The 22060-nt window shown below is 44.4% G+C and overlaps 1 protein-coding gene across 1 annotated transcript in view; it reads right to left on the bottom strand.

Moving 5' to 3' along the window:
- Positions 1-22060, bottom strand: part of LOC141129008 (uncharacterized) — a 57945-nt gene that overhangs the window by 4156 nt on the left and 31729 nt on the right. Inside the window, exons 3-4 of the mRNA XM_073616731.1 lie at positions 18897-19044; positions 16979-17122 (exon numbers count right to left, since the gene is read on the bottom strand). Coding sequence (XP_073472832.1) covers positions 16979-17122; positions 18897-19044 — 292 coding nt within the window. The remainder of the gene's footprint in view (positions 1-16978; positions 17123-18896; positions 19045-22060) is intronic.

Raw genomic sequence — 22060 nt, 5'->3', positions numbered from 1 at the left:
TACAGTGGACTGTTCTGTTCCTTTACACAGAGCTGATTAGATCAAAGGACTTTTAGATGGACTTTTGTTTTATTTAAAAACACCTAATAGGCTGCGCCACTACCCATGTGTGTGTTATTATATAAAGACAAAGCCTCTGAATGAGGCCGTGGTCTCAGAAGGGATACATGTCCCTTTACTTCTTATATCTTTCAGATTTGTCTACAAGAAAAGTTGATATACATTATACTCTATGGACATTTCATTCTTTCATTCCTTAGAAAACAATTATTATCCAATTCCTCTCTGTTTTGAAGATCCCCACTGACTATGGAGAGGATGTCGGGGGAGGATGTATTGGGTACGGTGAATGGTTCTGACTCCGGGTCACATCTTCCCATTATACTTTATGGACATTCCTTTCTATCATTTATCTGTCATTCCATAGAAAACAATAATAATCCCAAATAATCCCAATCTTATAATCCGCTCCTCTACTTGGGGAACACCTGTGGGAAAGGATAAAATGCTGAGCGTCTCAGATTTGTCTGCAAATGAGTATTTTACATCCCATTATACTCTATGGACATTCCCTTCTGTCCTTCATCCTCATCATTCCATTGAAAACAATAATAATCCCAAATAATCCCAATATTAAAGATCACCAGTGAATATGGAGAGGATGTCATGTAAGGATATATTTGGTAGGACTAAGGCCCCTTTCACACTCGTATGACCTGTATGGAAGTGGTTCTCAACCTCAGTCCTCAAGTACCCCCAACAGGACATCATGTTTTGGGAATTTCTCTTAGATAAAATATCTCTCCAAAATACCAAACCATTCACTCTGATTTAAAGCACCTGTGCAAGATAAAGGAAAACCTGCAAACATGGCCTGTTGGGGGTACTTGAGGACAGGGTTGAGAAGCACTGATCTAGGTCATCTCCTGTCCTCAGGACCCACTAACAGGCCAGATTTTAAGTATTACCTTGGGGGAGATGCAGACTAGAATACTGCAATCACTGAGCAGCAAATGATATCACCTGTGATGTGTTTCAGTTATCTTGCAGACCTGGCCTGTTGGTGGGTCCTGAGGACAGGAGATGAGAACCTCTGATGTAAGTCACATGACTTGAAGCAATGCCTGTGTAATGTTGGGTCTATGGACCTCCAGTCACATCAAAGTCTGACCAAAGTAGTGCAGGGACTAATCTGAAGTCGCACAGATATGAGCGGTGCTCATTGGAGATCATGGGGGACCACTTGTCATGTGACTTTGCACTAGGGTTGTCACCTCATCCCTTTAAACCCCAACACATAATAATTACACGGGTTCTGTGGATGATTAAGGTGGTAATTAAACTCACTTGGTGCCTTATCTGCATTAAATTATCCTCAGAACCGGAGTAATTCATATGTGTTCAGGATTAAGGGATGAGATAAGAACCCAACCTACAGTCCCAAGTCACACAAGTGTGAAAGGGGTCTAATGGTTCTGTGACCAACTGAAATCTATTCTTCCATTATTCTCTATGGACGTTCCTTTCTGTCATTCCTTGTAGTATGTCCCCATATCCAATACATCCCGACATCCTCTCCATAGTCAGTGGGGATATTTAATATTGAGATGAAGTGGGATTATTATTGTTTTCTATGGAATGACAGAAGGGAACGCCCATAGAGAATATTGGGAAGTAAAATAGAAACTCATTTTCAGGCAAATCTGAGAATCTCAGCAGATTGTCCGCCGACGCCATCGGTCACAATGCCATACTATACCATGCTGACTCTCCGATTTGACTCTTCTGGTATTTTTTGTGTATGGAGGAGCCACAGACTCCGCCTCTTGCGGAATGCCCTGGGTTGTCTACCCGAGCCTCCATACCTCGAAAATGAGACATTTAAAATATGTGCGAACGACCGGGCGACCGCCAAGAGGAGCGTCGCCCACCACAGTTTCACTGTTTGCCCGCGTTTTGCTTTTTTCTCCTTTGCGGCTTTACCACAAGGAACCTCGCCTGGTCCCTTTACCTCAGGCACCGTAATCTTCCTTCTGGCGCCTGTGATAGCGGTCCCTATGCAGTCATCATCGTGAACTGAATACAGCGCATGGACGCGCCTCTGTGAGACACGTAGGGAGAAGCTCGATATCGCGCAAATGTAGACAAGGGTGTGATATCATTTTTTGGCCCAGTCACAAATTGTTGCGCCGTCCGGCGTTTGCACAAGGAATTTTTAATTGAAATGTTCGCATTCCTGGCTGCAGAGGTACAAACAGCCACCAGGTGTCATAAAGGAGTTGGTTTTAGTTGTCATTTCAAATAGCAGCCACTAGATGTCACTGTTGTATTAACTTTCATTTGATTGTGTTGTAAGCACTAGAAAAGACTCAAATACTTTTTTTAAAGATTGATGAAATGTTATCAAGTCCTGAACTGGTCAGTATAAAATTACATCTGTATGATTTATCATTTTGTGTTTAGAGGGTTTGGTTCATTTTGTCATTTAGTTCATAAAAATGTTACATTTATATTTTTGGTTGATCGCATGTATTATAAAATATTATTTACTGTTCCTTATTTAGTGTAACTATTCCTTATGTTTAGTGATTACACAACCACTCATTGCTTTTCTGTATGTTTTTGCTAATGTCTAATCTACTTTTACTGCCTGATCAAAAATAATCAATAAATATATTTGGGGAAAAAATAATATATATATCTTTTCTTTCATACTTGCAGAAGATGAAAACTGTTTGCCGATGGCTTGTGGATTTCACCTGGACATGAAGATATATTGTGTACAGAAGTATAAAGATGAACTTTCATTAATTTTAGAATAAAGATAACCTTCTGTATATTGTATTGGAATGATATGAACGGGAGACATCATACATGGGAGAGTATACAAAACCTATAATGGTAGTATAGTATAATAATATGAACCCGGAACATTTGGGAGCATAAAGGTGAGCTGTCACCTAGGGAGAATAAAGAGAACATGTCATGTATAGGAGTATAAATAGCACTTGTAATGTATAGGACATTAAAGAGAACCTGTCACCAAAAAAAAACTGAAAAAAAGTCTTATATCTTGAAAGCCAGAAGACTCTAAAATATTTGATCTCTTCCAGAACCAGAAAGGACTCAGGATTTGGGGCAGTACAGTATCTTTGTGATCAGCACTACTGCCATGCAGCCCTAAGGTTCCTGGTGTGGAGTGAGGATCTTCATTCCCCACATCCAGAGGAGTAGCTAGTCTAGAACCTTCAGTGCCGAGACCCCATGAAAGGCCCCCCTGACCTCGGACACCAGGGACCTTTCCACCAATCCCTTTACTCCTGTCATGGGGCCCTTTATTACGGACCCACAGAAGGACCCTTTCACATGTCCTGCAGCAGGCCCCCTTTCTGCCATCTTGGGTAGGGATGCCACCCTTTCTTCAAGTCAAACCCGAGCACTTTAGCGTCTCTCAGGGATACCACATGGAGGTATCCAGCAAGGATGACCTGATTGGTAGGCTGTACCTTAAGATATCATGAATCAGGCTGAAAGAAGGTAAATGAGGTTTATTAGGACAAATAACACAATTCTGACACCAACACCAGTAAACCATCAACAATATAAGTGACACTGAAACATGAAATCGCAGCAACCCAAATAACAACCTAACTGGCTATGTAGGTCAGAACTGGCACAATATACAGGGGTATCGGGGAGCCTCTCGGTGCTTCCTGCCCTTGACTCCAAGCCAGTGGTGTAGCATGGGGGGTGCAGGGGGTGCTGTGGCCCCAGGCGCGACATTTAGAGGGGTGCCAGTATGTGTCACTGGCTGCCTCCTCCTAATTTCAGGTTCCTGTGTCCCCCGCGCTCCGGCCGCCATGTTAGGTGTCCGGCGCCCTGTGATTGGGCGTATGGGGGTCATGTGAGGTGTAGGGCTGGCCTGTCCTCAATCGCTCCTGAAGTCCCGCCTCCTCACATGATCCCCCCATACGCCCAATCACAGTGCGCTGGACACTGAACAAGTCAAGAAGGCAGAGCACAGGGGAGAGAAAAACAATGTGAGCCACAGCCGTCCTCTCCTCCTCCTCAGGACTGATGCAGGACAAGAAGGTGAGTGAGACTCCCTCCTGAGAGACATGTTACTGACCCCGGTGGGGGGGATGGGTGGGAGAGAGAGAGTGTAGGCAGGACAGTATAGTGTAGGCTGTGTAGTATAGTGGTCAGTATAGTGGACAGTATAGTGGGCAGTATAGTGTAGTATAGGGGTCAGTATAGTGTAGTATAGGGGTCAGTGTAGTATAGTATGGTGGTCAGTATAGTGGTCAGTATGGTGTAATATAGTGGACAGTATAGAGGTCAGTGTAGTGTAGTATAGTATGGAGGTCAGTATAGTGGTTAGTAAAGTGGTCAGTATGGTGTAGTGGTCAGTGTAGTATAGTGGTCAGTGTAGTATGGTGGTCAGTGTAGTGTAGTATGGTGGACAGTATAGTGGACAGTATAGTGGTTAGTGTAGTATAGTGGTTAGTATAGTGTAGTGATCAGTGTAGTATAGTGTGGTGGTCAGTGTAGTGTAGTATGGTGGACAGTGTAGTGTAGTATGGTGGACAGTGTAGTATAGTGGACAGTGTAGTATAGTGGACAGTGTAGTGTATTATGGTGGTCAGTATAGTGTCATGTAGTATAGTGGACAGTGTAGTAGAGTGGTCAGTGCAGTGTAGTATAGTGGTCAGTATAGTGGACAGTACAGTGGTTAGTGTGGTATAGTATAGTGGTTAGTATAGTGGTCAGTGTAGTGTAGTTTAGTATGGAGGTCAGTGTAGTGTAGTATAGTTATCAGTATAGTGTAGTGGACAGTAAAGTGTAGTGGTCAGTATAGGAATCAGGTAGGTCAGTACTATTGTATTGGAAGGGACTCGGGGAGTGCTAGAAGTCCACAGGTTAGGGGGGGGGGATTACTTGCCTTGCCCCGGGTGCTGACAACCCACACTACACCACTGCACCAAGCCCCTTGGCCTGCCTGCCCTTGACTCAAGGCTCCCCTCCAGCCTCCCCTTCACTCGCCAGGCTGACCATTGACCCTTAAGCCCGTAGGCTGAAAGAAGTTAAATGAGGTTTATTAGGACAAATAACACAATTCTGACACCAACACCAGTAAACCATCAACAATATAAGTGACACTGAAACATGAAATCGCAGCAACCCAAATAACTGGCTATGTAGGTCACAACTGGACAATAAACAGGGGTATCAGGGAGCAAGGTACTGGGAGCGGGAAGAAGGGAACAGGGTGCAGAGTACAGGGAGCTGGAAGAAGGGAACAGGGTGCAGGGTACAGGGAGCTGGAAGAAGGGAACAGGGTGCAGGGTACAGGGAGCTGGAAGAAGGGAACAGGGTGCAGGGTACAGGGAGCTGGAAGAAGGGAACAGGGTGCAGGGTACAGGGAGCTGGAAGAAGGGAACAGGGTGCAGGGTACAGGGAGCTGGAAGAAGGGAACAGGGTGCAGGGTACAGGGAGCTGGAAGAAGGGAACAGGGTGCAGGGTACAGGGAGCTGGAAGAAGGGAACAGGGTGCAGGGTACAGGGAGCTGGAAGAAGGGAACAGGGTGCAGGGTACAGGGAGCTGGAAGAAGGGAACAGGGTGCAGGGTACAGGGAGCTGGAAGAAGGGAACAGGGTGCAGGGTACAGGGAGCTGGAAGAAGGGAACAGGGTGCAGGGTACAGGGAGCTGGAAGAAGGGAACAGGGTACAGGGAGCTGGAAGAAGGGAACAGGGTGCAGGGTACAGGGAGCGGGAAGAAGGGAACAGGGTGCAGGGTACAGGGAGCTGGAAGAAGGGAACAGGGTGCAGGGTACAGGGAGCTGGAAGAAGGGAACAGGGTACAGGGAGCTGGAAGAAGGGAACAGGGTACAGGGAGCTGGAAGAAGGGAACAGGGTGCAGGGTACAGGGAGCTGGAAGAAGGGAACAGGGTGCAGGGTACAGGGAGCTGGAAGAAGGGAACAGGGTGCAGGGTACACGGAGCTGGAAGAAGGGAACAGGGTGCAGGGTACAGGGAGCTGGAAGAAGGGAACAGGGTGCAGGGTACAGGGAGCTGGAAGAAGGGAACAGGGTGCAGGGTACAGGGAGCTGGAAGAAGGGAACAGGGTGCAGGGTACACGGAGCTGGAAGAAGGGAACAGGGTGCAGGGTACAGGGAGCTGGAAGAAGGGAACAGGGTGCAGGGTACAGGGAGCTGGAAGAAGGGAACAGGGTGCAGGGTACTGGGAGCTGGAAGAAGGGAACAGGGTGCAGGGTACTGGGAGCTGGAAGAAGGGAACAGGGTGCAGAGTACAGGGAGCTGGAAGAAGGGAACAGGGTGCAGGGTACAGGGAGCAGGAAGAAGGGAACAGGGTGCAGGGTACAGGGAGCTGGTCACAGATGAAGGTACAAGAGAAGTACTCAGGAGCAGGTCCAGAAACAAGGATCAGGCAGGGACCAGCCTCACAGGAAGAACACTGAAGAACTGAACTCCAGTTAAGGGAACAATTGTATACCTTCCATCAGCACTTATTTACTGGGGCATAAAGCAAACAATGAGAAGCTACATCCTCCTTTCCTCCTTCCCATCAAGGGAGGCAGCTTTGCATTCACAAGACCCCACATTTCTCAATGAAGCCTCCTTACAGTATCCCTCAGCTCTTTATTGATAGTACAGACAGCTATCAAAGTGCAGGTAATTCCAGTCCTCTAGTCAGAAGCTTCATTCTCTCCACCTGTTTCTTCCCATCTAGGAAGCCAGTTTCACACTCAAGGACTATTTTTGGCCAGGAAACATCCTGAAAATTTCCCTTAACCCATTTTCATACCTCCCAACTTTTGAACTTCAGAATGAGGGACACTTTAGGGAGGAAGCGACAGATAGCGCACTACGTGCACTGTGGGAAAACTGGGTGTGGTCAAACTCTTAACAGTGGGAGGGGTTTAATGGGTGTGGTTAAACAAAACCCAGGTTTCCTTGTACCTCTAAAATAGGCTTTAATTGCTGTGCCACAAGATAGAGTCTCACAGACACATACAAACCTCAGTACTATTATTTAAATAACAAGACAGACAGATGGCAGGAGAGTGCAGGGATGGTGTCAGCAATGGAGGTACTCAGCTGTAGTACTTACCTTCTACTTTGATCTGAATGGACGATGACAGGTTCTCTTTACTGCCCGACACCCCTAGGTGACTGATCCTCCTCTCAGATCTCCTGTAGGGGGCCCCAGAGCCCACACACTGGACAGATCCAATCTGCAGAGAGAGATCTCACCAATACATACAGAGAGCTGAGGGGGAGACCAGCCTGACACCTCATTTCCCCCCCACCAGCACAGTGAGTAGATGGAACCTCACACAGCATGTAATACCCAGGAAGTGATATCCTTAGCACTGCACATAGTGATAGCACAATCATAAACATCAAGGCTGCAGACACACAAACCTCCTCAGAAAGCAGCTGACATGCTGGGACCTGTATTCCCTCCTGTGAATGGCTTAGATACCCCACCAACCAATCAGAGTTTAGCCTCCTCTCACCTCACATTCACCTCCAGTGTTCTCCGTGTGCATAGTACTAACAGAAGCTGCTCATGCTGGAAAGGACCTAGGGGGAGGGGCTTAGATCAAATGTGCGAGAGGGGAGGGGCCGCTGTCTTCTGTCTAAGCGATGAATGGGGAAGTGTAGTGTGTGGATGTGATAAGGAGGGGGAGGAGCACTCCATGTTATGATGTACAATGGGAGCCGCTCTTTCATTACACTGGTTATTTGAGAGAGGGGGCGGGTCTGAGTTGCAGTCCCGCCCATACCCGACATCACATCTTGGATCTGACAGGTGATGTCTGTCATTGGAACTGCACACTGCACATCCAGCTGGTTTCCCAATCCGTGGCTGTTTACACTGCTGCAGGTCCTATCTAGCCACAAGTCCATATACAACATAAGCAACATAATTATGCGGGACAAACAACCCTTACAGCGGGATAGCGGGACAAACATCTGCATGCGGGAAAGTCACGGGACGGTTGGGAGGTATGCATTTTCATAAGATGTCCAGCTTGGTGCGCATAGCTAATTGTAGTTCTTTAGTCAGGAGCTTCATCCTCCCTATCTGCTTCTTCCCATCTAGGAAGCCAGTTTTACACTCACAAGGAATATTTTTCTCCATTAAACAGCCTGAAAATTTCCCATAACTCTTTTTGGATAGTATGGCTGGCTTGGCACAAATAGATAATTGCAGTCCTGTAGTCAGGGGCTTCTTTTCCCACAATCACTTTCCATCTGAGTAAGATTGCTTCATTTTTTTATTACTGGGGCATGGAGCTAACAATGGACAGCTACTCCCACTCCTCCAATGAGAAGATACAGCCTGCTTCCCATCAAAGGAGGCAGCTTGGCACCCACAAGGCCCCACCTTTCTCCATGATGGAGCCCTTACAATTTCCCTTAACTCTTTTTTGAAAGCACCTCCAGTTTGGCATGCGCAGTTATTTGAGGTCCTTCAGTCAGAAACTTCATCCAATGAGAAACGTCATCCTCCCTGTCTGCTTCCCATCTAGGGAGGCAGCTTCAACCTCACAAGACCACACCTTGTGCCCCAGAAGTCACAGAGGTTTTTATGTTCCACACTGACAGCTGTATAGCGTTCTATTTTCTCACTAGCAGCTTGGAGACAAGTGTGTAAGTGAGCGTGTTGTGGGAGGATGACTTGGCGCTGCACGAGTATGACGGGAGTGACCCCGATACAGCTCTTGGCTCGCAGAGTCATTGTCCTTCACCGCGGGTGTCACCGTTCATGGAATGTGGAGCTCAGCTGGAAAAAGTGAAAACCTCATCCATGTTCTATAGACAAGCGATTAACTCTGTAGGATCCATCCGCTTGTCTGCTGAACTATGCAGTCCTCTAAGGTGACCCTTCTCTGAGCATGACCAAATGTCCAATTCCCTCTTTTACAGAGCGAGTGCATATTGTTTTTAACCCTTTACTTTCCAACATTTACACTGTACAGGACGCCAAGGATGGGTCCTCAACGGGGTGCTATGTGGCACCAGTGTTTAAGTTAGGATCCCTTTAAGGGAAGAGTGTGGGTACTCGGGGGGTCACCATAGGTGGGTGAGGAATTTCTGGGTTAGCCATGTTAAGGAGAGGACTGACTCGCAGTCCTCTATGTATTAATAGAGAGGTATTTGGGACCAGAGGTTTTGAGCCCCTAAAGTGACATTTCGGTGAGAAATAAATAAATTGGTTGGATAATGCACTAGACCAGTGCGCCCCATTTTCTTTTTCTATTCTCACAAAAGGGCCTCCACCCCTGACTACAGGGACTCCAGTCTCCAAAGGTCTAGGAGCCTCTGGGAAGCAGCACTTAAACCAGAAAGTAGTATTCGGTGTGGTGGTGTGAGAAGGAGTTGGGGAGAGACACCTGTTTGGAGTAATAGGCAGACTGGGGCTGTGCTGAGCCCGGGGTAAAGTCCCATCTATGAACCGGGTTTCATTATATTTTGTACTTTTGTAGACAAGCAGACTTTTTGTGTGTTGCACTTTGTTTTGCTGCTGGAAGCATTTCTTTGTGTTTGCCTTCAGAAAAAGTAAAGAGCTTTTAGTTTGAAGTTAAATGGCTTTGTACATGGCGCTGTGGAGCTACAACCCCCAAACTTTACAATGCTTAGATGGGGGGCAGTTTTGTGTTTTCACAGCACGAGATCCACAGGAGATGGACCAGGTGTGACGAGCCACAATGCCCATAACTCTCTCAAACATTATTAGGCAACCCTTGTGTTGGGAAGCTTTACCATTGTTGGTGACATTGTGCAACCAACCAGCCGGAACCACTTGGCCAGGGCAGCTGTTAGGCTGAATGGGTCCCCTTGATGTCTATCTGGCAGGACCCCCTCCCTCTACCCCAAAGCAGACAGTCATGAAGAAGGTGGTGGCATGGACTGTGTGCAATGAAGAACGATCTGTATTATCTTCTTCTTCTATATTTGATTTCATATCATCTGTTTATATATAAATGTCTATTTTATATGTGTGTTAGATGGTCAGCCTGGCTTTTGCTTTTTGTTTGTTATTTGTGTGATTTATTATCTATTCCATATTGGTTTTATGCACTTATATTTTTTGTTCTAGACCCTCTGGTGTGTGTTTATTTCACATAGTTACTTAGAACAAGTGCTGCTGTGCTTCTCAATCCCTATTTATTACAGTATGCAATAAGTCCAACCTAACGCTCAGAGCCTGGGTTCAGTTCCCTCCCCCCAACCAGACTTGCCAAGCACCTGGTTCTGAAGACTTCTTCTGTCTGGGGTCCTTGGGCAGTGCTTCTCCGGGGGGCCCCTCCTGGAGCTGGGAGTCTGGGGACCATCCATAGGCTGGACCACATTTCATTTTGTAGTTGCAAGAAGCCCACAATTGTCTGTAGAATCACAAGCTCTTACAAACTGATATGAATGATTCTGAGTATGTTCTCTAGATCAGCCGTTTTCCCCCAGAGTGCCCTGGCAAAATATTTACCACAAATGTATACAGACCAGCAGGTGGAACAAGCCTGCCTTATAGTGAAATAAAGCCACAGGTTTTCATTGTGCACCATTACCACCTTCTAGCCACCGGAGTCCTAACAACCAATCATCCTCCCTTTGCCCCTCTCTGTAAGCGCTGGGGTTACATTAGATTAGCAATGGAGAAAAACTGAGGGAGAAGAGAAACTTTGGAATACTAGTCAGTACCAGTGTGTAAAAGTATAGTGGATTTGGAAAAATACATCACACCCAACGTTGGGTGTCCTTCGTGTGTGGATGACGATGTGTTATGTAAAACTATTAGAATAATGTTTTACATTTTAGAATGGGGTGCCCCGAGACGGTTCATAGCTTTAGAGGATGCCTTGACTAAAAATAGGTTGAGAAGCAATTCTCTAGAACAGGGGTCTCCAAACTGTGGTCCGGGGGACAGATGTGGCCCTTTGCTTGCTTTTATCAGGCCCTTGGGGCACTATGTCATCCACTGATACCAATAATGGGGCATAATACCCCCTCCCCACACTGAGACCAGTGAAGGGGCACACTTCCTTTCAATTATACCAACGATGGGACACAATTCCTCCCAAAGACACCAACAACTGGGCAAAATGACACCAATGATGGGGCACAATTCCTCCAACTGACACCAATGATGGGGCACAATTCCTCCAACTGACACCAATGATGGGGCACAACTCCTCCAACTGACACCAATGATGGGGCACAACTCCTCCCACCAACACAGGAGCACAATCTCACCCAATGACATCACCGATGGGGCACAATTCCTACCAATGACACCAAAGATGACGCCATTGTTTATTTCCACTGATGTTGGGACCTTTTCTACTCCCATTGACCACAGTCCCCCCCCCTCCAAAAGTAAACTGGCCCCCTGTTTAGAAAATTTGGAGACCCCTGCTCTAGAAGATCACCATTACTGTGAATATAGTTTATATTAGCTTGCTGTTGCTTAGAAAGGCCACAAGATGTCCCCATAGTCTACAGGATGAGCTCTTGTAAGTAAACCATCTCATGTGACCTCCTCTGAGCATGCTCCAGCTTGTCATTACTATGAATACACCTTTTTATTTGATATTGTAGTGTAAAAACAATGACAAATGAAGCCCACATTGTCTGCAGATTAATGAGCTCTTACAGACTCCTATGAATGCTTCTGAGCACACTCTCTAGATTACTATTACTGCATAGTTGCCAACATTGAAAAAAAAATTTTTAGGGACACATTTTTGGCTGTAGGCGGAGTCTTATTATAATTAGGGGGTGGGATATGCATTTGTAGGCGTGGCACAGTGCAGAAAATGGGCGTGGTTTACGCAAAATAGTGGGCGTATCTTAATTGGGCGTGGCTCAAAGGGTGTGTGGTTAGAGTCTAAAATGAATGAGGCAAGGAGAGGGAAAGGGGGGAGAGGGATGGAGGGACAGCAGGCCCAGATCCTATACAACAATGGAAATATGTGTATTATAGAAAGTTTAACAACCAGCAGATAAAGATACTCCAAACACCTGGTGTTAGCACTTCAATCATCCCGGCACCATAGTTGTTATGATGTCAGGATGATTGAAGTGCATTATTTCTATTATTACATTGTAATATAAAATGAAATCATTCAACTCACCATAATGCCGAATCAGTGGGATCCCTGAGTGTGTCACCTGCCACCAACCATCCGTCCTTGCATCACGTGTCCCAGCAGAGCCCCCCCTTGTATCAGATGTCCCCAGCGGAGCCCCCCTTACATCAGGTGTCCCAAGCGGAGCCCCCCTTACATCAGGTGTCCCACGCGGAGCCCCCCTTACATCAGATGTTCCCAGCGGAGCCCCCCATTACATCAGAGGTCCCCAGCGGTGCCCCCCCAAACATCAGGTGTCCCCAGCGGTCCCCCCTAACATCAGAAGACCCCAGCGGTGCCCCCCCTAGCATCAGGTGTCCCCAATGGTGCCCTCCCTTACCTTTCCATAGCAGACCGGCAGCGGGGTGGGGGGTAGGCGGGGCGAGGCGGAGCAGGGTGCAGGGTGGGCGGCGACGCAGGAGCTTCGTCTAGCCACCCAGCCATTCCTGGTCTCCTTAAAAATGGCGGCCGGCGGAGACGGACCTCTAGCGGCGGCGGCGAAAATTCGTAAAAAAACGGATTTCTCGGGACATTTCCAGGGAAACAATCAACTTGGGAAAAGAGTCCAAATCCCAGGAAATCCAGGACAGTTGGTAAGTATGTTACTGTGAATGTAGCTGACATGAACTTGTTGTTGCTTAGAAAGGCCACAAGATGTCCCCATTGCCTGCAGGATGATCTCTTGTAAGGAAACAATCTCATGAGAACTGGTGTGATCATTACTATGAATACACAACCGTTTATTTGATTTTGTAGTTACAAACCAATACAAAAAAAAGTGCATTGTCTGCAGATCAATGAGCGCTTACAAACTCCTATGAATACATCTAAGCATGCGCTGTAGAATGATTACCATTTATAAGAACTTGTTGTTACTTAGAAAGGCCACAAGATGTCCCCATTGTCTGCAGGATCAGCTCTTCTAAGCAAACCAACTCCTATGAACTTTCCTGAGCATGCTTTCCATTGTCATTACTAGAGATGTCACATTTCCGGAAATTCTGAAGCTCGGAAAAAAAACAGTTTTTTGGGGAAAAACTAAAATTTTCAGAAAAATTGAAAAAAATGCTACATTAGCACTTTGTCTTTTTAAGATTGGAAGTCATTCTGTTATTTTAGGAACATAAAATATGACTATGGACAATTTGACTTGGCATAAAATGATCACAACTAGCATATTAAATATATAGTGTAGCCAAACAATTATCACAAACAGAATTTACTTTTTATAATATTTATTTGTAACAAAGGGAGCGACAATCTCCTGAACTGATTACTAGTTTATGTGGAACAGCCAAAAATCCTCCACAAAACAATTTTCAAAACCAAAAGTAACAATTTGTCATATTTCCTCTCCACAGTATTAAATAAAAATAAAACCCCCATTCTCATAAAAAGAACTGAAGATGGGGGAAGTGTTAAGAAGAGAGTTGGGACTAAAGTTTCAATGGACATTTAATCAGAATCATTTTCTGAAATTCTCATTATCCGTCTCTCTGCTTCTGCAGATTCTCTTTTCTGTCCGTCATCACAATTAGGAACTTCTAAAAACTTAAGGTGAACACCCTGTCTTCAAATATTTTATTCCTCATGTTAAAATTAAATATTCTACTTTTTTTTTTTGTTTCGATTTTTCTAATATTTTAGAAAAACAACAAAAAAAACAAAAAAAAAAACAAAACGTTTTTTCTGAATCTCCGTTTTTTTTCCCAGGCCTTCACCTCTCTAGCCATTACTATGAATACAGTTCCATTTTGTAGTTGCCAACAGAAGCCTCACTGTCTGCAGAATAATGAAATACTCCTGAAAAGTAGCAAACAAATAAAATCATATGAGTGTGATGCTGTATTCCATTACAATGTATAAAGAGTTTGTACAATGTTGTTATCACAGAGAAATGTCACATGATGATATTTCCATTGTATTTAGAATGTGAGATATTAAAAAAAGGTATTTGTGTATTCACAGTAATGTCTTAGTGGATCCCCCGCAGAAGGTTTTTTTTTGCGTAAAATTTCTGGTTCAAATTTTCATCTTGACATTTATCCCTCAAATATTTCTATGTAGTTGCCGGGAAACTCCAAAAGTCTCTCATATGTGAAATACATATGAAGAGAACTGAGCATGCTTGCAGCCAATGTCTTTGGTACCGGGGGGGGGGGGGGTGGAGCCCGATGGGGACCTTCAGCTCCATTTTTGCTTTTGATTGGCCAGACACAGAAAAAAAAGGATCCATATCTAATATTCAGCCCAATGTCGGCTTTCAAACGTGTCCTCTGCAGACCTGATGGGAAACTAGTCTCCGTTCTCCATCACACTCCGCCCATTTAATGACAAATCATTTCCCATATATGGGCATTGTCCTTTTTTTGGGCTATGACATCACCATGATCACATTTACATTTATCTTTCGGACAAGAAATCTCCCAGCTGACATGTAAGTGGGGGCAGGGATACAGCACTATATTGTGTACATCCAGCCAGCTTCCCAACAAAGGCACTGCCCGCTCTGAGTACTCATGTACCCGTCTATGCCAGCTCAGAGGGGGTCCTAATTACCAATCTACTAATCTGAGAAATGGCAGAAAATGTTGAAGAAATCGTTGTCGTCATAGCAACAGATTCTTAAAGTGGCAGTAGTAAGAACTAATCTGACATTGTCACACGGTAATAATGTTACCAACACTGGAGCAAATGCTTGTCTGAGTTGGGCATGAGAACTACCCACAGAAAAGTTCCAATAGTTCTTTTTACTCAAAAGTATGGAAAGCAGCGCCATGAACCCAGCATTGTTCAAGAAGCATTAACAAAAATACGTTCATCTTTTTTTAATTTACTTACATGTATAGCCAAAACTTTTGTACAAAAAAATTATATATATATATATATATATATATATATATATATATATATATATATATATATATATATATAAATTTCTTTTGTAAAAAGAAAATAATATTATATATACAGTCCTCTGTAGTCCAATCAATTAGATGAAAAGTGCTGACAAAACACAACAACATTCCTAAAATGGTAGAAAATGTGAAAACGTACGTCTGGGGTCACACTGCCGTATGGATCGGATCACATCAGGGGTCCGGTGCTCCCCTCTTCACTGTTTTTGGTCAGAAGTTTTGGTTGAATTCAAACCTGAAAGCAGACCAGAAGACGCTCAGGACTCCGGTGTAATTCACTACGAAGATGTGAGAACTTATAACAATGGCACAAAACAGAATTCCCCATAAGCGCTTAATCTAAAAGCTGAGGTCTGAAGACGTGGACTAGGTTTGTTCTTCGTGGACCATAATGTTTGTTCTTAGGTAAAAAACTGGTTACAGTGGTGTGTCCAAAGTGTGGTGATAAATAACGTGTACTCAGACTGGTCTGGAGCGGTAAGTAAGTGAGGTGCCCCAAGGCTCTGTCTTGGGACCAATTCTATTCTATTTATTAGTAAATGATATAGAGAATGGGATAAATAGCTCAGACTCAGTTTTTGCAGATGACAAAAATAAGCAGGACAATAACTTATCAGAATATAGAGATTTTACAGAAAAACCTGAACAAAATAATGGAGTGGGCAAATACATGGCAAATGAGGTTTAATGTGGAAAAAATGTAAAGTAATGCACTGGGGGGGGGGGGGGCAAAAAACATAAATGCAAACTACTCCCTAGGGGGAATCAAGGATGGAGAAAGATCTGGTGGTTCCAGTAGAAGACAGATTGAGCCATAGCATGTAATGCCAAGCTGCAGCTACCAAAGCCGGCAGAATATTAGCATGCATAAAAAAAAAAAAAAGATATACTCCGGGGATAAAACTATAATCCCGCCACTTAATAAAACTCTGGTTAGGCCACATGTGGAGTATTCTGTCCAGTTCTGGTCACCAGTCCTCAGGAAGGATGTGCTGGAACTGGAGAGAGTCCAAAGAAGGGCAACAAAACTAATAAGGGGACTGGAGGACCTCGATTACGAGGAACAACTGCAAACCCCAAATCTTTTCTCGCTGGAGAAACAACGCTTGAGAAGAGATATGATAGCGATTTACAAAGACCTCAATGGTGATCCCAGCATATAGAAAAACAATTCAGTCTCAGGAAGTGTAAGAGGACACACAATGAGATTGGAGGAGAAGCGGTTTGACCTTAAACTGTGCAGGTTTTTTTCACTGTCAGGGCAGTGAGGATGTGGATCTCTTCCACAATTAGTGGTGGCTGCGGGGAGTATGGATATTTTTATGAGACTCTTGGATGTGCATCTTAAAGAACACAACATACAGGGATATGGGAAATATAGACACTGACACATGTGCAGGTTAACCTGGATGGCCTTTTGTCTTTATTCAGCCTTACCTACTATGTAACATTTTTTTACTTACTGTCATGTTCTTAACCACCCCTGGTCTCTGAAGATACTTAAGCACCAGAACTGCTTCCAGGTAATATATAATATCACACTTGGTGCTCACTTCCAAATTCTATTTATTTTGGGCTTTCCCGATTAGCTTCCAGAAAGGTCTCCTTTGCTACCTCCAGCGGCATTCGGTTGGAGTTTTGGAGGCAGTCATCAAGGTTTCAAACCTGTAATTGATGTGAAGGGTACAGCATTGCAGGAAGTTCTAAGAAATGACAAAGTCAGAATAATCGGCACAACCAAAGATTAGATGACCTTTTACCGACATTCTCACGAGATACGAGCTTCATTATCCTATTTTGTATATCGTCGGTGATGTTCATAAAAAATGTACAATGTTGAAAAAGTTCAGGATCTTTCACAGAGAGATCAGTTCCCTTTAACTGATAGGTTACAAAGCGTCTCACGTGCTTCAAGTAGCCACTTATGGTCCGGTTCTTAAGGTGACGTTTCAGAGAGATAAATGTATTTACTTTTCCTATGTCCTTCACAAAATGTAGGTTTACACGTTTTGGATTCATAAAATATAAGAATCTGACCACATCCTCAACCTAGGGGGAAAACAAAACATAATTGATTATAAATTGGATGAAGGGTGTACTGCAGTGTTGGCACAGAGAAGCAGATTGATAAGTTTATTGGAAAATCTGGCTGGCATATTAAAAGGAGAAGTACAGTCAAAGCTCATTTGGCTGTACTTCTCCTGTGGATCACAGTTCATTCTGCACTCCTGTGGACCATTTTCAGCGGGCTGAAGCCCGCTGCCGGCTGATGTCACAGAGCCAGTCCATGCTCGGGAAGGGTCATGACCATATGGTCAGGATCCGTCCACATGCCTGGACCAGCACCCGGCTCAGGCTCCCAGTGAGCCACCGAGAACCTGAGCCGGCTGCTCTGCCCCCTCCACAGCCCAGCACTAAAGTGAGTGAGCAGGGGGGCAGAGCAGAGAGCAGTGACTGACAGTCACCAGCTCTCTGCTCAGGGAGCTCTGAGAACCAAGCGATTGGCAGGGTTTGCTCGATTCTCAGTGTTAGAGCCAGTGTTCCATCAGAATCAGCAACCCGTCAGATTAGGTAACGGGAGCGACGTTCCGTCAGCTGAATACTTACTGTGCATGAGCAGGTTTGCTAATCTGAAAGAACACCTGCAGTCATAAAGCAACAGTGGACATCTTGCTACACCCAGCTACGTCTTGAATTTCAGTCCTTTAACAAATAAAGTGATCATATATGACTCAATATAGTATATGGAGATCTGCCATGCTGTTTTCATGTTATATTTTCAGTCTAAAGGTTTAGCACTGACCAGTGCGGGGTGTACCATCATGGCCTCTGCCAGCTTCCTACTGCTGGCATCCAGCTATTTTCAGATGTTCAGATTTTCAGCTATTCACAGATTTCAACATGCTACATTTATATCCACTCAGTTTATTGCTAAAATGACTGAAATTTAGAAATTTAAAAAAGACTTAGCTGGGTGTAGTAAAATGTCCGCTGCCACCTTGTGACTGCAGGTGTTCTGTCACATTATCAAACCTGCTACAAATGTGTAGCAAGTATTCATCTGACAGGAAGGTTCCTTCCATTACATAATTTGATGGGTCGCCAACTGACAGAACACCATTGGACAGATGCAGCATTGGAATTTCAAGCAAGGACATTGGGTCAGTCCATTATGTAACACCCCCATGTGTAAACTGACGTCCCAAACAGACCCCGCCTTCACTCACCCCTGGGTCCTAAAGAAACCCTACACAAGAAATGCCTGAAGGAAAGGGGCTTCTGTTCTGATCTTGTGAACATCGTGTTTTTCTGTCTCCAGTAGGTGGAGCCACACTCTAAGGCCCTCCCCTGGAAAGACCTCTTCAGCATTTAAGCCTAGGTTCAGACTAGTGTGATCTCAGACATCGCATGCGATTCGTACCCGCACCATAGGTGTCGATCACATGCGATGTCTGAGCAATGCGAGGTCAGCCATACAGTTGTATTCGCATGCATTAACTGTATGCATTGGATTCATACAGAAAATGGCGCAGGGACTTGTGTTTTCCCCGCACTGGAATCGGATCACGTGGGTGTTCTCAGCAGTCCGATTCCTGTGTGAGTTCAAAGTTCGCACTGCAATCTGTGAACCATTCTGGGGGTGTCATTAACATTGTAATGACACCCACAGCGGTTGGCAGAGGGCGGTGTGACCTGCCTGCGGGAGAGATGTGGGAACCGGCGCTGGTTCCTGCATCGCACTAGTCTGAACCTAGGCTAAATGTTTTTATTTTGATCCATTAACAGTTTGGTAACCAAATCTAGTAGAGTACTGGTTTCATACCTCCTGTTTATAGTTCTCCATCACCAAAGTTTCATGCAAATATGTTGCAAACTCCTTGAGCATTGGTGCTTTCAAAGAATGCCTTTCATAGAGTCCTCCTTTTCTCATGTGTAATCGTGTCTTCGAGGTCCAGTTTGTATACTGAATCCTTTATTAGAAAAACATTAGAAATGCAGAAGAATGGAGAGTTTGAATTGATGCAGATAAAATTGTAAACAAAATGTTATAGTTACTGTGAAACCCCATAAACCTCTGGTATATCATCTCCTGTATCCTCTTCTTCCTGCACCATTTTCTCCACTGTGGGCCATGTGCATTGTGAGGAACCGGAAGCTTCTTCAGACACACATGGTGAAACCATGGCAGTCCTTGACTGTCCTTCAGCCAATAAGTCCCTTATGGGGATGAGGTTGTACGAGTCTTCATTAAACATTGCAATGTTGTGGAGTCTTCTACAGATGGTTCCTAAACTCTCCCTGGATCTTCATGATTTGGCACATATGGTGTGACTGCTGTATTAACCTGAGGTCTTGGGGTTGCCAATGAATGTTCCATTTGGACTCTTGGAGGGGGATAATTTAAGAACCCGAGTAAAGTTTTATTAATGTGTTTAATCAACACCATGTTGGATAGAGGGAGAGTGTGGTAAAACGTCTAAGTGAGATCAAGAGAAAGAACTCAAGTGAACATCAGATAGGAGCATGAGAGAACGAACGGTTCAAAAGAAAAATGTTGGAAAAAACGGGGAAATGAAAAATGACCAACTCTAAAACTAAACTACCGAAAAAGACTGGGCCAAACGTTTTGGAATTTTGCATTCTATTCCTTGAAAAAGACAAACTTTATCTAATTTTGTTAAAAGGAAACCTCTATGCAAGGGACTTTGAATAGTTGAAGTCTGTTTTAATAACCAAATCAATCTGTACAAACAGCTAGTTTGCAGATCTAAAGGAGATTATACAATTCAATTGATGTAATTGTAGCCATATTTGTGCACATTACAAAAACTGAGTTCTGTCCATGATACTTTAGTTGCACCAACATCCAAAATTTTAGGGCCAGCTATTGGGGTGTACCCCTTTCTTCAAGGTCCAAACAGTACTAATACACAGGTAGACTGTTAAAGAATCTCTAAAAAAATCAAACACACAGCAATTGTAAAAGCAAATTCAGGGAGTTGTGAGAGAAGACCGGAAGAGAGCAATGAAATGGTGTGGGGGAGGGGGAGAGTCGCAGAGGTGGGAGTCATACTTATTAGTTACTTAAATTTCCTGGATAAATATTTGGAAAACTGTGGTCCACATTTAGTCCATTATATTTTGTGTACATAAAAGAATAACTTTAAGAAGAACAAATTCATATCTTACATAGTGTGGTCTAGTGCAGTGTTTCTCAACTCCAGTCCTCAAGGCGCCCCAACAGGTCGTGTTTTCAGGATTTCACTCAGATGAAATGGCTGTGGTAATTACTAAGGCAGTGAAACTGATAAAATCACCTGTGAAAAATAATGGAAAGCCTGAAAACATGACCTGTTGGGGGGCATCAAGGACTGGAGTTGAGGAACACGACTCTAGTGTGTGGGACATTTCTCACAACCAGACCACACTATGAAAGACATGAATGGTTTACCTCTTCAAAACTACCCAGGAAAGTAAAATATTTGAATGATGAGTCTATTTGCAAAAACAATGGACTAAATGCAGGCCTCAGTATTTTTACATCTTTATCCAACAGTTTTGTGACCTATCAACTCCGACTCTTCCCTCCTCCCATCGCTCCTTTTCTGCCTTTTCTCACCAACTATCAAAGCTTACTTACCATTGCTAAGCATCAGATTTTTACTTTCAATGTATTTTATTTTCATAAAATATAGGACAGAGTAACATTTGAAGTACAACATTATCGAAATGAACTTGTGGTACAAAGAGATAGGCATGATACAATCTGTCGGTATAATACAGTAAAATAAGATGGTGGAAAGAGTACAAACCAGACAATATAATGTTTATATTACCCGCCCCCTATTGGGGGAGTTGATGTTAACTGGGAGTAGCCTCCCGGCCCACAATTTATCTGTGACGGCAGTCCCAAAATTAACAGAGAGGCCCCTCAAGCCCGACTAGGGTTGGAGGAAGAGGGTCCCATCACCTCGGCACCCCCTACGGGATCATACTGTTCCGAGGAGTGGGATCCCCCAACCCTGTGGGGAGCCTCTACTTGAGACCTGCTGCCTCTAGAGCGGGACCCTGGGAATGTACCAAGCATACAAAACAGGAACCCTGTAATAGAAAGGGACAGACCCAAAAGAAGAAAAAGAACAGAAAAGGTAAGTAAGGTTTTTATGTCTCAATTTTTGTCCTGGCTTTGGCTCGGAAGCAACCCTGGGGAGATTGCTATACCCATGAGTTTAGCCCACGGTTCCCAGATCATCTCAAATTTCTGTTTTGTATTGTTGAGGATGCTCTCCATTTTCTCCTGGTCCATGATCCAGGAGATCTTCCTGATAGCAGCCCTTGTAGAGACTGAGGGTTGCTTCCAAGCCCTAGCCAGTGTCATCTTAGCTCCCAAAAATATAAAGTGAATCATTTTGCGATTGTACTTGGAAAGGCAAAGAACGTGTGCATTCAATAGTGCGGTTTCTGGAGACCTGGGAATCTCGCATCAGATTGCCCTTTTGATTAGATGAAATATCTTTTTCCAGAAAGGCCTGATTCTGGGGCATGTCCACCACACATGCGAAATTGTGCCTGTAAGTTGGCAGCCTCTAAAACATAGGGGTTCGACTGATGGAAAGATTTTTGCCAGTCTAGCTTGTGTCATGTACCATCTGGTCATAATTTTTATATTTTCTTCCATGAAGGAGGTATTGATGATACCTTTGTATGCCGATGCCATTACCGACTGCCAGGTCTCCAGGCTCCACTGGAATTGTAGGTTCTGCTCCCAGGCCAACATGTATGAAGATTTGCAGAGGGGTTGGGAAAGTGACGCATAGACAACTGATATGCCTCCTTTTTGCTCCATGGCCTGAGCGCACCAAAGCTCGTAATTGGAAAATTTCGGGGGATTTGGTTTATCCAGCCATATGCTTCGCAGGAAGTGATTCATTTGGCCAAACCAAAATCATTCTGAGTGTGGAAGGTCTAGATTACTGATGCATTGTG

The sequence above is a fragment of the Aquarana catesbeiana genome, linkage group LG01 (assembly GCF_042186555.1).
Source record: "Aquarana catesbeiana isolate 2022-GZ linkage group LG01, ASM4218655v1, whole genome shotgun sequence".
Classification (NCBI taxonomy): Eukaryota; Metazoa; Chordata; class Amphibia; order Anura; family Ranidae; genus Aquarana; species Aquarana catesbeiana.
The sequence above is the reverse complement of the archived record's forward strand: the minus strand, read 5'-3'. Positions and strand labels throughout refer to the sequence as shown.